At 50.7% G+C, this 14,939-nt stretch overlaps 1 protein-coding gene and 1 long non-coding RNA gene across 2 annotated transcripts in view; one reads left to right on the forward strand and one right to left on the reverse strand.

Annotated features, from left to right (window-relative positions):
- The window catches only part of RAB40C (RAB40C, member RAS oncogene family), a 36,887-nt gene that overhangs the window by 5,768 nt on the left and 16,180 nt on the right, over positions 1 to 14,939 (reverse strand). Inside the window, exons 2-4 of the mRNA XM_027889631.1 lie at positions 11,896 to 11,956; positions 8,974 to 9,034; positions 305 to 382 (exon numbers count right to left, since the gene is read on the reverse strand). Of these exons, the coding sequence (XP_027745432.1) occupies positions 305 to 382; positions 8,974 to 9,034; positions 11,896 to 11,956 (200 nt within the window). The remainder of the gene's footprint in view (positions 1 to 304; positions 383 to 8,973; positions 9,035 to 11,895; positions 11,957 to 14,939) is intronic.
- Positions 14,397 to 14,939, forward strand: part of LOC114060265 — a 19,540-nt gene continuing 18,997 nt past the window's right edge. The window contains exon 1 of the long non-coding RNA XR_003571857.1: positions 14,397 to 14,407. This is a non-coding gene — a long non-coding RNA (uncharacterized LOC114060265). The remainder of the gene's footprint in view (positions 14,408 to 14,939) is intronic.

The following is a 14,939-nucleotide window of genomic DNA, read 5'->3' on the forward strand; positions in this document are numbered from 1 at the left end:
GTGCAGGGCCAGGGGTTGGACTGGATGATCCTTGTGGGTCCCTTCCAGCTCAGCACATTCTGTGGTTCTGTGATTTTAGAGGGAACTTTCCTACCTTTCTTGACCATTCCCAAGCCCTTTCCTACTACTCCAGATTTACACAGAGGTGGAGGGCAGGCACTTATCACTTTGCTCGGTACTGCACTGCTATTGTGTCCCCTCCATAGCAGAGCCATTCCTGTCCCCATATCAGAGGTGACACCTCGGGTGATACCTCCCCAGATTTCTGCTGTAGATCCCTGCACATGTTCTTCCATTCCCTTACCTCATCTATTTCCTTTATCCATCGGTCTATCCCATCGAAGGACCAGCGATTAGTGATGTCGTACACCAAGAGAATTCCCTGGTGGAAGAAAATCAGAAGCAATCAGGAGGTTTCATAGTAGGCAACATGAAAAGGGGGGGACATACCTGAAAAGACCATCTCCAAGTGCAGAAACCAAGAGGCCAAAGGACAGAATGTTGCTCCAGCTGCACCATTTGTGTGCTGATAGGGCAAAAATTGAGACAACAGAACTGTGCTAATGCACTCCCAGGTCATTAGGGAGGTTTTTACTCCTGTTTTGGCTTTGGCATCTTCCAAATCATTTCCAAAGCTGCAGTCTCTGCACAGGAGCAGGAACTGCCTTGGTGACTGTGTATCTGGGGGAGCAAAACACACCCCTCTCCTGTCACAAATTTGATACAAGCTCACTGAGGCAGCAACAGGCTTTTTCTTTCCCCTTACACGGAGGAGCTGCAGTCAGTGGTAGAGAGGCAGCAGGGCAGGACAGAGTTAATCAAGCATACCCCTCTTCAGTGTGTTTTCCCTCTAAAGAACAGTCTCACTGTCAGCCCTGTGCTGACAAGGAAGAAGCTGAATGGTGCCAGTAAGCCCCACAGCATCTCTGCAGGACTGAGCTCTCAGGACTGGGATCCCCCTGGGCTTTGCTGAAGGTGTTTCCCACTGCCCTCAACACAGAACAGCCCTTTCTGCTGGCAAGAGGTACCTACAGCATCCTCAGGCCCACCTCCACTGTCCCTGAACACCACCCAGATCCATGACTCGCTTCCCAGTCACCTCTGGAGGTGCAGCACAGCGGGGCTGGCCCAGGACCGGCACAATCCAAGGCAGGAGCAGCTCCTTGGAGTCTCCACCTCATCCTGAGCCTGGTTAGCAGGACCCAGGAGCATGGCCAGACTGGTGGCCACCGCTCAGGTCCACGGCATCTCCTACCAAGGAGCTCTGCTCGACTCAGAGCATTGCTGAGGACAGGCACGAGGGCAGTAGCTGTGCTGGCCCTGCAGGCACACGGGGCAGTGCTCGGTACCGGCTGGGCCAGCACAGCATTTAGGGAATTGTCCTCAGCAGCAGCATTTCTCCAGCCCCCCTGTTATTTTTCTGACTTCTTGTCACTCTCTTCTTTGCAATCAAGGACATTGCAAGTGACAACAGGCACTCCACGCTGACTTGGCAGAACTGCAGTTGAAGATGCCCTGAAATGGGAACTAGGGAGAAGCAGATGATCCTGTGCTGAGAGAGGAGACAATCCAGCTGGGAAGGCAGCACTGGATGAAAGGGAACCCTGCAGCAGCAAGACCAAGCTAAGGGCAAACCAAACCAGATTACTGAGCGGCAAGCTCAGCAAACCAGTCCTCCCTGAATCAGGGGCATCCTCAGGAACAGCTGCCCCTCCGGTGAGGCCCCAGCACAAGCTCCAATTGGCAAAGGAAGGGCCCAGCTGGCAGCCTGGTCCCCCCTAGGAGGTGCCTGGATTCAGCACAGGGAAGGAGGGAGCTGACAAACTGCCCACCATCTGTCCTGGTATGAGTCAGGGACCACCAGAGCACCCTCACCCACCTGTGGAGTTGCTCCTTCATTCCCTGAAATGGAAGATGTGCTACACAGATGGGAAACACCAGCTATCCACTCCTCCCAAAATCCAGCTTTACAATCCCTGCTGCTGCCAAAGCCCGTGAGGGGCAGCCTGTACAGAAGTCATGTACCTGATACACCTCAAATTTAGGAAAAAATAATCAGCCACATGACATGTGGAGCACACAGGAACGATAAACTGGCACCTGAACCACAAAGGCACCTGAGTCCTCCCAGTGAAGTCACATCTGCAGCTGGCACTGTTCCCCCACAGGAGCAGCAGCCTTCCCCCAGTGCACCGCCTGCGCCTCGACCTTGTCTGCCTTTCTCTCAGCTCTTTCAGAATATGCAGCTCTCAAAGCCTGACTAAAATTTCGTAATTTTAGAACAATTCAGATTCCTCATTCTGGAAAATTCTGATTCTTCAGCTTTACCCCCAACCTCACTGCATGGTGCTTCCACCCCAGGGTGGTTGCTCTCCGGGCAAAACTTGCTGTTTCTGCCCTCGCTGCCCCACCCACACCTCCACATCTGCACCTCCTGCACAGAGGCTCAAATGTACAAAAACAGAAGAGCACAAAAGGCAAGTCAGGTGTGGTGGGTTGGCTTTCATGTTTGATAACCCAGCACGAAGAGTGAGCCCTTCCAAGTCTGGGTGTGAGGTTGTTCTGAGGGACCTGCCACTTTCATAGTGGCAGAAGTATCTGTGGGATGGGAGAAGCATCCTCAGTGTCCTCCAAAGAAAGCCTGGAGCTCATGCACAGAGTCCATAATTTTTCTGCAGTGCCATTTCTAGAGCAGCCCAGAAACTTCATACTCAGAAAGAACTGAAGGTTGTTTTTGTTTTGGTGAGAAGAGGGTTGGTTTCTTCTACAATTAGAGAGCAAAAATAAGAAGGAAGTAACAATTTTCCATAATTAAAAAAAATCCCACAACCCCAAAGACACTGCTTTTCAAGAACCCCATCTAGAAGTACTTACTAGCAGGCTACATCACATTTTAAGTGCATGTTGAAAAAAAAAAAAGAGCTTTCTTTCTAATTTTTCCTCTCTTTGTTTTGGTTTCCATCTTCCAAGGCCGCACGTTGAGAATGAATGAGAGGCAGGAAACAACGAAGCAAAGAGTCTGATGACCCCCTTCCAAGACAAATGGCCAGCAGGATAAATAAAGTCTACTTCCTTCATCTCTGGGTTGACAAGTTCCTTTAGCCAAGAGAAACAGACCCAAGACCTCGTTTGTGCCGACTGCTCCTGCCAGGAATATGCTTTAGGAGGAGGGAGCTTTTAAGCTTCCTGGCAGCTCCTGCCTGCCTCTTCTTTAAATAGGAATAAGGCTAAAACATCAGCAAAAATGCAGCCCCACGTTCTCAGCAGGGTGGAAGGTCAAGCCCACGATTTCTAAAAGCAAGAGATGACGTCCTGTTTGCCAGCTGGGCCTCCAGGCCACTCCAGAGCTCCAGCACACACGTTGAGAGGGAAGGCTGTCCAGGAAAGCTCAGAAGACACCGAGGCCAAGCTGCCTGTGCCCTGTGCTCTGTCCCCATCCTGCCCAACCCAGCTGTGCTGCAGCTCAGCAGAGGGAGGACACAGACCTCTAAACCTCTGGCCAGCTCCTGGTGCTGCCAGATAACCTTGTGCTGCTTCCAAGTGGTGCTGGCACGCTCCAGACACCGCGTTTCCAGAGCACACATCCCAAACCCACTCTGTCATTACCATCTCTCCCCCAGAGAGAACAGCACTCAGCCATGCACACAGAGAGAGCTGGCTCCATCCCTGCAGACAGTTCCAAGTAAGATCTGTCAGGTTTTTTTAAAGTCTGCTTTGGAATAACGTGCACAGAATTTTAATTTCCTCCACTCGACAAATGAACAGTTTCCCATTTGCAGCTTAATTTGCTCTCTAAGTGCCTAGATGGCTGTCAACACTGTATTATCTCCATGGCTCTCCATTTTTAGCTTCACAGAGCCCTTTTGTGAGCGTTACGTCCCCCAGGTTCCCACAGCACGCAGTGAAAAGCTCCACACTCACCTTCTCAGATCAAGGGTACCCTGCACCCCTCACAACAGCCTTCCTTCCTTCCCTCCTCGACCTGCCTACAGCTTCTGTGTGAGTTGGAAGAGGAGTGGACTCATCCTCAGATCCACCTCAGGGGCTTTTCACAGTTGATTTTCAGAGTTCATTCCCATTCTGGTTTTGTTCCACACTACTGGGACTGGCACAACCCTCAGCACAGCAGTGACAAATTTCCACATGAGTGAGCAAGGAGCACAGAGAGATCACCAGCCATTGTATCCAGCAGCACATGTGGACACCGACTCTGCCAAAAGCCAAAGCTGTTTCCAGCAGGAGCTCACCCAAAGATCTGTCCACATAACCACAGTGGTGGTGGGGAAACACCATCTCTGCCTGCTTGCAGCAGGTCTGGACCAGGTTTAGAGGCAATAAGCTTTTAAAGGTGAGTGGAAATCAGCATCTTCACTGTCAGTGCAAGGCAGGCTTGTCCAGAAACACTTCCCAGATGCTTTAGGAGCTGGATCTCACAAGGAACTGCTGGAAGCACTCCCCTGACTGCCAAAGGCCTCGGCCCAGTGCAGGCAGGTGACAGGGTGGCCAGGGCAGTGTCACTCACTGATATTCTCCACTGATGGAAAAAAGCTGTTGCTGAAGACCCCATGACTGGATTTCTCTGGCCCACAGGATGAAGCAAACCATGAACAGAAATCCAGTGCTGACAGGAACCAGGACACTCTGTCCCTCTGGCTCTTTTGGAGCTCCATTTGGTCCAGCTGGCAGCTCGGGCCTTGGCTCATGGGCAGTTACATCCTGCTGCCAGGCCATTTCCCAGCACCACAGCACACTGGGGGGCTATTTATCCCTGAGCTTTTGATAAATATTTTGGCAGGCAGGGCAGACTCCTCCAGCAGCTGGACAACCCCATCTGAATGACCCAAGGCAGGTGAGGTATTTGCAGCAACCAAGAAAGCAGAGCCTACACCTGAGTCTGCTGAGCTGCCAAAAATCCACCACCTTCCTGCACACTAAGAAGCCCTTAACAGGATAAACAGCAGCTCCTCAAAACACCTGCCTAAGCAGAACTCAACAATATTCATCACTGCTTTAGGGCTGCAGCTTTGCTGTAAGATGGGAGCATCTTTCACACTGTCTGGGTAGAGTTTGGCAAGCCACACTTTCAGGAACTGTTTAAATCACTGGCATCTGAGGACATCAGGAATGATCCTAGCACTGCTTCTTCCTGGCTAGATCAGGAAGCACCACCACAAGTCTTTTTCCCCTCTCTGATGACTCTTGGAATAGTTTGCATCTGCTCACAGCAGCCAGAAGAGCCACAGCTGCTCCCAACAGCAGAGAGCAGCGTGCCAGCTTTGCTGTGGGAACATTGAGACCTTGAAGCCAAGCTCAAAAGGAGAGCAAGTCCAAGAGCAAAAAAAGATTTCTGCAGCACCTTTAAGCACCACTAAATACCTTTCACCATACCCTATGCTGTGACAATTAACATAAAAATCCTTCTGCAGCACAGCAAGCTCCAGACTCCCCGAGCTCGTTCTGCACATGCAACACTACTGGGTTTCCATCTCTACCTCCCTGGCTCTGCTGCCTCCATGACAGGGCCTGCACTCTCCCTGTGCCTGGAGGCCAGTGCTCTGCTATCCCAGACACAAATGCTCCAAAATGAGACCCTGCAGTGATGGCCTTGCTGGCCCTGGGGACCCCAAGAGGGAAGGGATGAAGTGGAAACTCAACCCTCGGAGAGGCCAGAGAAAAGGAGGGGGATCCCAGGCACAGCAGCCCCCACGAGCCTCCACCATGAGCCCAAGAGCTCATTGTGCCCCTAATGAGACCACACCTGTGGGCAGGGCAGGGCAGGGCAGGGAGGAAGGCAGGAGATCTGTGATCCTCACAGCAAAGCCTGGGGCAAACATGGCTGGTGTGCCTTGGCTGGAGGAAGGGGCTGGTCTCTGTTCAGAACCAGCTCATCAGGGCAGTGAGGCTGTTTTATTGCAGATGTTTTCCAGAGGAAGAAGTTCCTGCTGAACATGAAAGCCCCATGCACGGACCCAGGCAAGTGGAGTCGTAATCGGAGAAGGCATCGAGGTACCCAAGTCCTCCCCCTGGGGAGGGACCGGCCTGAAGTTCAGCCTGAGGGTTGTGCTGAGGGGGAAAGGAGAACTCCCAAGAAGGTCCACTCCCTATCTGGAGACTGTTTTTCCACACTGCAACCCCTCCAGGGTTTACTTCAGAAGATTCAATTCTTACCACTCCGCTCAAGAAACAAGCAGTGTGTGGGGAAGAGCAGTGTCCTTCCCTGGCTTGGAAGCACTTTTCATACCAGGGATTCTCTTAAGTACCGGCTATTCAGACCCTGGTAAGGGCTGCCAGCTTGCTGAGCCAGCCTCCAGTTCTCACAGCTAGCCTGTCAAAGTCCTCTCTGGAATCTTCAAGCTCCCCTCGTGCTCCTCAGTCCTCTGCCCAGCAAGAACCTTCTGCTAATTCTCACCTGCTCATGACCAGTTTACACCAAGCTGTTCTGGTACAAATCTCACACTGCACTGCAAACACAGCTTTTCCCACCCTGGCATCTCTGTTCTCTGCTGGATTTGTTCTTCCTGAGCTTTTGGCTTTTAGGTTAGAAAAGCTGTTTCTCTTGCCTCCGACGGGATTTGCGTCAGCCTTCCCACGGCAGGAGTGTTGGAGCCTGATGATTCCAAGACAGCAGAGAGGGAAGCAAACAGCACACAGGCCTGAACACATCTTGGAGACCCCACTTGGACTACTGTATCCAGCTCTGGGGCCTCTAACATCAGAAGGATGTGGACATGTTAGAGCAGGTCCACAGGAGGTCACGGAGATGTTCCAAGGGCTGGAGCCCCTCTGCTCTGGAGCCAGGCTGAGAGAGCTGAGGGGGTTCACCTGGAGAAGAGAAGGCTCCAGGGAGACCTGAGAGCCCCTTCCAGGGCCTAAAGGGGCTTCAGGAGAGCTGGAGAGGGACTGGGGACAAGGGATGGAGGGACAGGACAAGGGGGAATGGCTTTCCACTGACACAGGCCAGGGTTATAGATGGGATATTGGGAAGGAATTGTTGTCTGTGAGGGTGGGCAGGCCCTGGCACAGGTTGCCCAGAGAAGCTGTGGCTGCCCCTGGATCCCTGGAAGTGTCCAAGGCCAGGTTGGAGGGCGCTTGGAGCAACCTGGGATAGTGGAATGGAGATCAGGCTGCAGGAACCCCATGGATGTGCTGTGCCAGTACCTCACAGCTCCAGGCAGGTCCTAGACTTGTCTCTCCACCCAATTCAAGCACTCTCATCACTACTTATTTCCCCTTCCCCCTCTGCCCCAGTTCCCTCGGTGGCAGCAGCAGGGACAAGGTTCTGGTGTGTGGGTACAGCCCTGGGGAGACCCAGCACTTGCTCTGAGGAGCTCACAGGTTACAGTGAGGGGGGAAATTCTTTGCACAGTGGCTGCAGACAGGGGCAAAAGCTCTCAAATGGTATTTCCGGGCATATTAGTTGCTGGCTTTCTATTCCCAGTTTGTTCTGGGAATCTGACACAGTGAGGTCTCAGAAAAAGCCTGACCAAAGCTAAGCTTTGTGGTCACCAGAAAACCACCCTGACCAGTTCTGGTCATTTATAACTGGTGAGGGAAGTGATGTGGCCTCAAGCCCACAGGTTCCATTAGGAGGTTGTGGACTCCTCATCCCTGGAAGTGTCCAAGGCCAGGTTGGACGGGGCTTGGAGCAACCTGGGACAGTGGAAGGTGTCCCTGCCCGTGGCAGGGGGTGGGACTGGATGAACTTTAAGGTCCCTTCAAACCCCAAACTGATCTGTGATTCTGTGATTGGAGCTCCAGACTTTTCTGAAATGTGTAAGGGCAGAGAGAAGCTTAAAGACAAATTCAGACACGGGACTGAGCATGTGAATGGGAGATCCCAGGCTCTCCCACTGCAGAATTCCAACACTCCTTGCCCTGCACTTCTGCAAGCACCAGGAAATTGGCCTCTGCTTCAAAGGAGCTGCCTCAAAGCATCCAGACCACCAGAGAAGTGCACCAACATGAATGAACAGGACACCAGAGGAGATCTCAGCCTCACAGCCCAGGTGAGGTGTTCTCACATCTACAGCACAAGGGAATCTGCAGGAAGTCTTGGGGAAAGAGAGCAAGGTGGATTTTCCCAGCTTGAAAAGCAAAGGTCCTACAAGGAGCAAAAAGCCAAGAGTGGCAAGAGCTTGAATAGAAGTGGCAAAGTTTCCCAAAGGCTGGGAATCTGCCAGGACACCAAGCACAGCCCACAAGCTGATAGATGACTTCTGACTCTTGGTGTCGAAGAGAGGAGGAATTTGCTCCAAAGTTTTCCAATCTGGAAACAATAAGGTAAATACAGTAGTTCATTAAACTCAGGGAGATTTATCCTGGAGAGACTGTCATGTTACTACAAGGACAACAACAGAACTGTGAGAAAGCACTAAAAGAAACTTTCCAGAGGATCACAGGGATTTTTGTGCTGTTGAGGATCTTGACACTGTTCTGGAGCAGGGCCCAAAGGAGAAACTCAAACTGTGAGGCTCTGCCTCAAGTTTTAAGGAACACACACACTTCACAATCCAACTGAGCTGCTCTAGTTTCAAGTTTGCCTCAGACACTCAAGTAGGAGCCACCCCTATTTTTGGAACTAACTCGAAGGCAGCACAGCCTGGAAGAGCTCCACTGGGAAAGCCAGTGTCAGATTTAAACAAATTTGGGAAACCTCAGAAAGCAGGAGCTCCCACATCAAAGCTTAAGGCAGATCTAGAGCGAGAATTGCCTCGTCCTCTCTAACCCCATCCCCAGAAATTAATACTGAATATAGTTTGTACAGACCTTTTCTGTAGGAGTTTAGCAAAGTCTGTCATTCTCTCCCCTCTCTCCCACCATTTCATAAGAACAGAATCCCAGGCAACAAGATGCCTCTTGGCATCTCCATAGATCCTTTTGATGATCAATGCCTTCCTCTGCAGAGCTCTTCACTACAGCAGGAAAGATTCTTACGGCCCAAAGGAAAAGCAAAGCCCTGAGTGCAGCACTTACCTGGGCTCCTCTGGAGTAGGATCTGAAAATGGTGCAAAATCTCCCTTGCCCTGAAGTGTCCCTGAAACACAGAAAAGTTACAGCTATGAAATGTGGAGAATTGACTCCCACACTGCACATCTCCTGCTGGACCCAAAAAACCAGAATAAAATCAGTGCTGATCTTTGTCAGATCTTTAGAACACACGTGGTACCCAAAGTGCTCTGCAAGGTGGGCTTTTGGGGGAAGAATCAGGGGGTACAACACCACCTTTGGACACAGTCAGACACTCAAGAGGTTGCCACTGTCATTGTGGAGAAGGTACAAACCCAAACCACTTGGCTTCACCACTGTCTGATGATGTATGAGGGTGCAAGTCATTTTATTCCCCTGGGCAGAGGATTTTCTGTCTTGTTCCCTGCAGCCCACGGGAGTTCAGAGTGAGTCTGCAGAGCTCCCCCTGGTATGGAGAACATCTGACCTATCATAACATGAATGCAACCACTCCAGGGAGGAGAAACTGTCTTGCACTGTCTGGCTTCAATTACTTTTTCAAACAAGTTTTAAAAATCAAAAATAAAGGGAATTCTCTTATATCCAGATTCCTGACAGACCTGGTCGATCCCACCCTATGGAGAGCTAAGGAACAGGACTAGGGAACAGTGTTTCTATCCCCCTGGGACAATAAGGGGCTCATCAGTTACTGTCACTTTTACTGACCGTCTTAACAGGGTGTAACTAAGTTTGACAACATTACCAGCACTCCAGTGCCTGTGGGAACATCTGGGACAAAAAGCCAGAGCCCAGCACACCAATTTAACCAGCACAGACTGAGATGCACCAGGGTAATGAGAGACACAGTATCATGTTTGCCAAATCTATTCCCTGGGCCAGAATAAAAGACATTAATGACCACTGAAAGACTGATGATTTGCCCTCTCAGCCCCAGATTTGCATCAGCTCCATGAGAAAGGCACTGACCTCAAGTTCAGGACAGTCATTCCTTCAGATCTGAAGCTTAAAGCTTTCAGGGAGCATATTACAGGCCCTGGACATCAATCCAACAGCCTGTGCTTACATCTCCTCCTCCCCTGACAATCAAACAGTGGGTAAGTAATGGTGAAAGATTACACTGAGGCATCATAAACCATTGTTATCAGCTTTTCAGCTCCTGTGCTGCTCTCCAGCTCAAGAATGGCAGCATAAAAAGAAGATGGTTTCAAGAGGGAAGCAGTAAGTTATTACACACTTGGGGCTGAAATGTTCAAATAGGCATCTTACAAGAGAGAGAGCCAAGAATGCAAGTGGCACATACAAACACTCAGGCTAGAGGAGATAAATGAGCTGCTTCTGTTCTTCTTGGTAAGAAAAATGAGGACATGCAGCTTCAGAGAGCAGGGTGTAATTAAACCACCAAACTCCACGCTGCCAGAGTCACTCACTGAGTTCATTCCTAATTAACAATTCACACAGGTTACTAATATTCCTGTTACTTTACTCAACAGCTGGTAAGGGGCTACTTACCTCCATGTTTTAGGGCCTGTGTCATTCCCCACAAGACCCATGTGAAACCCAGAATATGGGCAGACTACCTGTCCTGTCCTGTCCTAAAACTATCCTATGCCCTATCCTATATCCTATCCTAAAGCTATCCTATCCTACCCCATCCTATCTCACCCTAATGCTATCCTATATCCTATCTTATCCTATATCCTATCCTATATCCTATCCTATTCTATATCCTATCCTATCCTAATCCTATCCTATCCCATCCCTCCTCCTCATCTCCTCTCCAGGACTACTGTGTCAGCTCCTCAGCAGGTTAAACCTCAGCTACAGCTCAGCCAGAAGGACTCCAGCTCTCCCCGCAGTGCTGACAGATAAGGCAGGAGTTACCCCTCCCATGGAATGTTCTCCCATCTCCATCCCAGTGTCCAGTCCCTCCAGTCAGTCCTGTTCTCCAGGGGTTCACCAGACTCTGACACTGTGAGGTCTATTAACTGCTCTTGTTTTAATTTCATTTTCTGCTCTAGTCACTGAGAATATCCAGCTCCTGAGGGACCAAGGGCTTCACCTATTTTTGTCTTCTCCTTTCCTATTCTCTTGTCTGTATTTCTCATCCTTGGATTTCAAGAAAATCCAGTATTGCTTCCAAAATAGTACTGTTCCCTCAATGATCAGGGGCTGTACAGGAACAAAGAATCATGGAATGGTTTGAGTTGGAGGGACTTTAAAGACCATCTCATTCCATTCCCCTGCCATGGGCAAGGACACCTTCCACTGTCCCAGGTTGCTCCAAGCCCCGTCCAACCTGGCCTTGGACACTTCCAGGGATGGGGCAGCCACAGCTTCTCTGGGCAACCTGTGCCAGGGCCTGCCCACCCTCACAGACAACAATTCCTTCCCAATATCCCATTTAACCCTGCCCTCTGGCAGTGAGAAGCCATTCCCCCTTGTCCTGTCCAGAGCAGAGGGGCTCCAGCCTTGGAGCATCTCCATGACCTCCTCTGGACCTGTTCACATCCATGTGTTTCTTGTGCTGAGAACCCCAGACCCAGACACAGAACTGTAGATGGGGGCTCAAAGTGCAGAGTAACAGCAGAAATGGTCAGGTGTGATGGAGAAAGACAGAAATCAGACTATTCCAGTACAGAGCACACGGTGTTTGTGCTGCTCCAGTGACAGAAAGGTATCTGGTTTGCCAGAGGAACTCACTGGGGAGAACAGGCAGGAGCCTCACCATGCCCAGGGATGCTCCGTGCTCTCCGAGCCAGCAGCCCCCCAGCACTCCCAGAGCCCCCTGCCCCTGCTCCCCCAGCACTCCCAGAGCCCCCTGCCCCTGCTCCCCCAGCGCTCCCAGAGCCCCCTGCCCCTGCTCCCCCAGCACTCCCAGAGCCCCCTGCCCCTGCTCCCCCAGCCTGTGTCCCACTCACAAACACTCACCAGAGTTCCAGCTTGACCCTTCTGCCATCCAGCAGGATAGTAGTGGTCTTGTAGTCAATTCCTGAAAGAAAAGCAAGGAAGAGCTGAGCAAACACCGGGAAGGTCTTCAGAGACACACACAGAAATCCTGCTCTGCCCACCCAGATCTGTCATCTCATGTTTACTGGAAGGGATGTTCTCTCCCCCCTGCTCTGCTGCCTGTTTGTGGAGGGCAACAGAGACTTGACAGGAAGAGACTTCTGCTTCAAGGCAAAGACTGCTCTGGTGGAGCTCTGTCCCTCCTCCCCAAAAATGCAGTTAACCCCATTGCTTCTGATTTGTCCATTGTTGGACAAAACCTGTCAGGAGAGGTTGGATGGGGCTTGGAGCAACCTGGTCTAGTGGAAGGTGTCCCTGCCCATGGCAGGGGGTGGAATGAGCTGGGCTTTGAGGTCCCTTCCACCCCAAACCATTCTGTGACTGTGTGAGATTCAGTGGTTTGCAGCATCATCCCATGTGACAGCGAGAAATCAGACATTTGGGGGGTGAGACACAGAACAATTTAAAAGCATCTCCACTATGTGAGCCTGCAGTCCCAGCATCTCTCAAACATCCCTGCCTGCAGTCAGTCATTTTGAGCGGTGGCTGATACAGAAAACCTGTCCAGGGAATGCTGTTTCCTCTTCTGAGCAGCCCTGGGGGGTGGATGCCGGAGGGTCAGCTCAGGCAGGACACACTCCCCCTGTGAAGGGCTGAGAAGGCAGCACAGACATCACCTGCTTTCCACAAACAGCACCAGAAACCCCTCCAATCCACAACACCCAGCTGTGCTGGCACACAACTCATTCACACCAGGGCTGTCCAACATCTGCAGGAGTTTGTTACAGCTGGGAGCCTGAGAAGTTTAAAATGGACAACTCCACTTGCAAGCAACAGGTTCAAATGATGCAAAACTCATCCCTCCCCACAGCCCCAGGCACAGGGGAAGAGCCACGACTGCACCTCCCACCTCCTTCCCAAAATCCAGGTGCCCAAGAAAAGCAGCTTCTCTGCAGGCTCTAGTTAATAAGCTTCAAGTGAAGTTGCTTAAACAAAACACCAAGCACCGCCACTGCATGCCCACCGAAGCATCAGCTAATTTACAGCCCTCTTTAATGAAGCAGAGTCGCTTCACTCTGATTAGATCAACTTATTTTTTTCCTCTTGCCAACAGATATCAGACTTTGAATCTGCATTAAAACCCCACCGTTGTTCTGATCTTCATTTCCCTTTCCCTGCAAGGAGAACACTGCCCCCCGACAACCAAACAGACAAGTTTGTCAATAAAGCAAATGGATTTCTCTGAGTCATCCGCAGGAGATCCCTGTTAGTGAAAAACAAATTAGATTTCAGCCTTCACAGGGTGCTATAAAAAGCAATAAAGATAATTATCTTAAATCCCAACTATTTCCAGAGCTTTATCACAGAAAATAGACAGTTTCCATTTTATCTTCCTCCAGAGACAAGTGAGTGATCTGTATTTATTTTCAGGCGGGTATAAATCTCCCTCATCCCCAGGGATGGTGGTGAGGAGCAGTGGGAGCAATCAGGGAGTATCCAGACATCTTCACCAGCCAGTTCCTGAAGCAGGATCTGATGGGCTGTTGGGAAGGGGCTAATTAAGCCCCGAGACTGTGCCCCACTGCAGAACCTCCTCCTCAGGCACAGGAGCTCCTTGCAGGCAGGGAGCCCTCACTCAGCAGTGCAGGTGGAGCAGCTGCAGGAAAGCACCAGGGAGGGGGAACAGAGACAGTTTTGGGGGCACAGAAACCAAGTTTCCAAAAATGCCACTGCTGAGGTGAAACAAATCACTCAATTATCAGCTCTCAAAAGTAAGAGAGGCTCAGCGTGACTGGGGAGAGAAGAAAGCTCATTAATGTAAATGTCAAACACACAAATGTCTTCTTTAGGCTCCACACCCACAGAATGCCCATCCTACATCCCCAACATGGGGAACATAGGTTCCCTGTCCCAAATATTCATGACTCAGTCACCAGAGAAATGCTTTAAATACTTTATGTTCATCTGAAACTACCCCATACTTTAAACCAGAGTGACACCACTCTTTGGTTGTTTTATTTATAGATACATTTATATATATAATATCAATAATATGACCAAAGCAGAAAACCAGCAGAAAATGCACCGGAAAACTTCCTGGGAGAAGTTTCTTTGCTCAAGATGCTCAGGGAAAAATAAACAGGCAAAGCAAAAGCCTTTCATGTCTTTCATAGTGATGTCACACACAGAGAAGGTGTGTGAGATGGGGGGAGGAAGCACGAGGTTGTCCTTGTCCCTGCAGATCTCCCTTCCCAGGGGACAGGCAGGACCGGCAGCCCAGAGCTCCTGTGGGAATTCCCAGAGCTCCCCAGGAGGGAGTGGTTCTGGCAGGGTGTCCAGGCTGCCCCTCTCCCACTCCATGCCACGTGCAAAAGCACAGAGAAAGAAAAGCACCAAATCCATCCCTTCACAATTCCAGGCAGCTGGAATTCCAGTCAAGTGTTTGTGTTGCCTGGCTCAGAGCAGTCTGTGTGTTTGGGCAGAACTTCTCTCCTTGGCATGGGAGCACTGGAAGAGGAGGAGGGGGGAGACCTTTTTGAGGATCACCCTGGTGGTACTGCTGGGACACTGGTCTGAGATGGTCACACACACCCCAGTTAAGGCAAAGCAGCATCTGGTAAATGGGGCACAGGAAAGGGCTGCACTTTTTAACCTGCACACACCCAAACTGGCACTAAGGCACTGCATTTACAAAAGGTTTTGGAGCAAACTCTGCCTACAAGCTCAAAGATAAGGACAAAAATCTGTACAACTGATGGTTTGGAGAAAATTTCAGCCTCCCTTTTCCAGAAACAGCCAGAGCATCAGGACAGCTCGAAGGGACTCCCTTTTGGTGTGTTGTTTTCCCAGCTGGTTAGCATCCCGGGTAGGACACAGCTCACAAGCACAGCTCTCCCACAGCTGTGGGACGACCCTGGTTCACTGGTGCCACAATATCTGCATCAATCACATGCCCTCAAAGTCAT

The sequence above is a fragment of the Empidonax traillii genome, unplaced genomic scaffold (assembly GCF_003031625.1).
Source record: "Empidonax traillii isolate 1590-97213 ecotype Southwest subspecies unplaced genomic scaffold, ASM303162v1 scaffold267:size678996, whole genome shotgun sequence".
NCBI classification, from domain to species: Eukaryota; Metazoa; Chordata; class Aves; order Passeriformes; family Tyrannidae; genus Empidonax; species Empidonax traillii.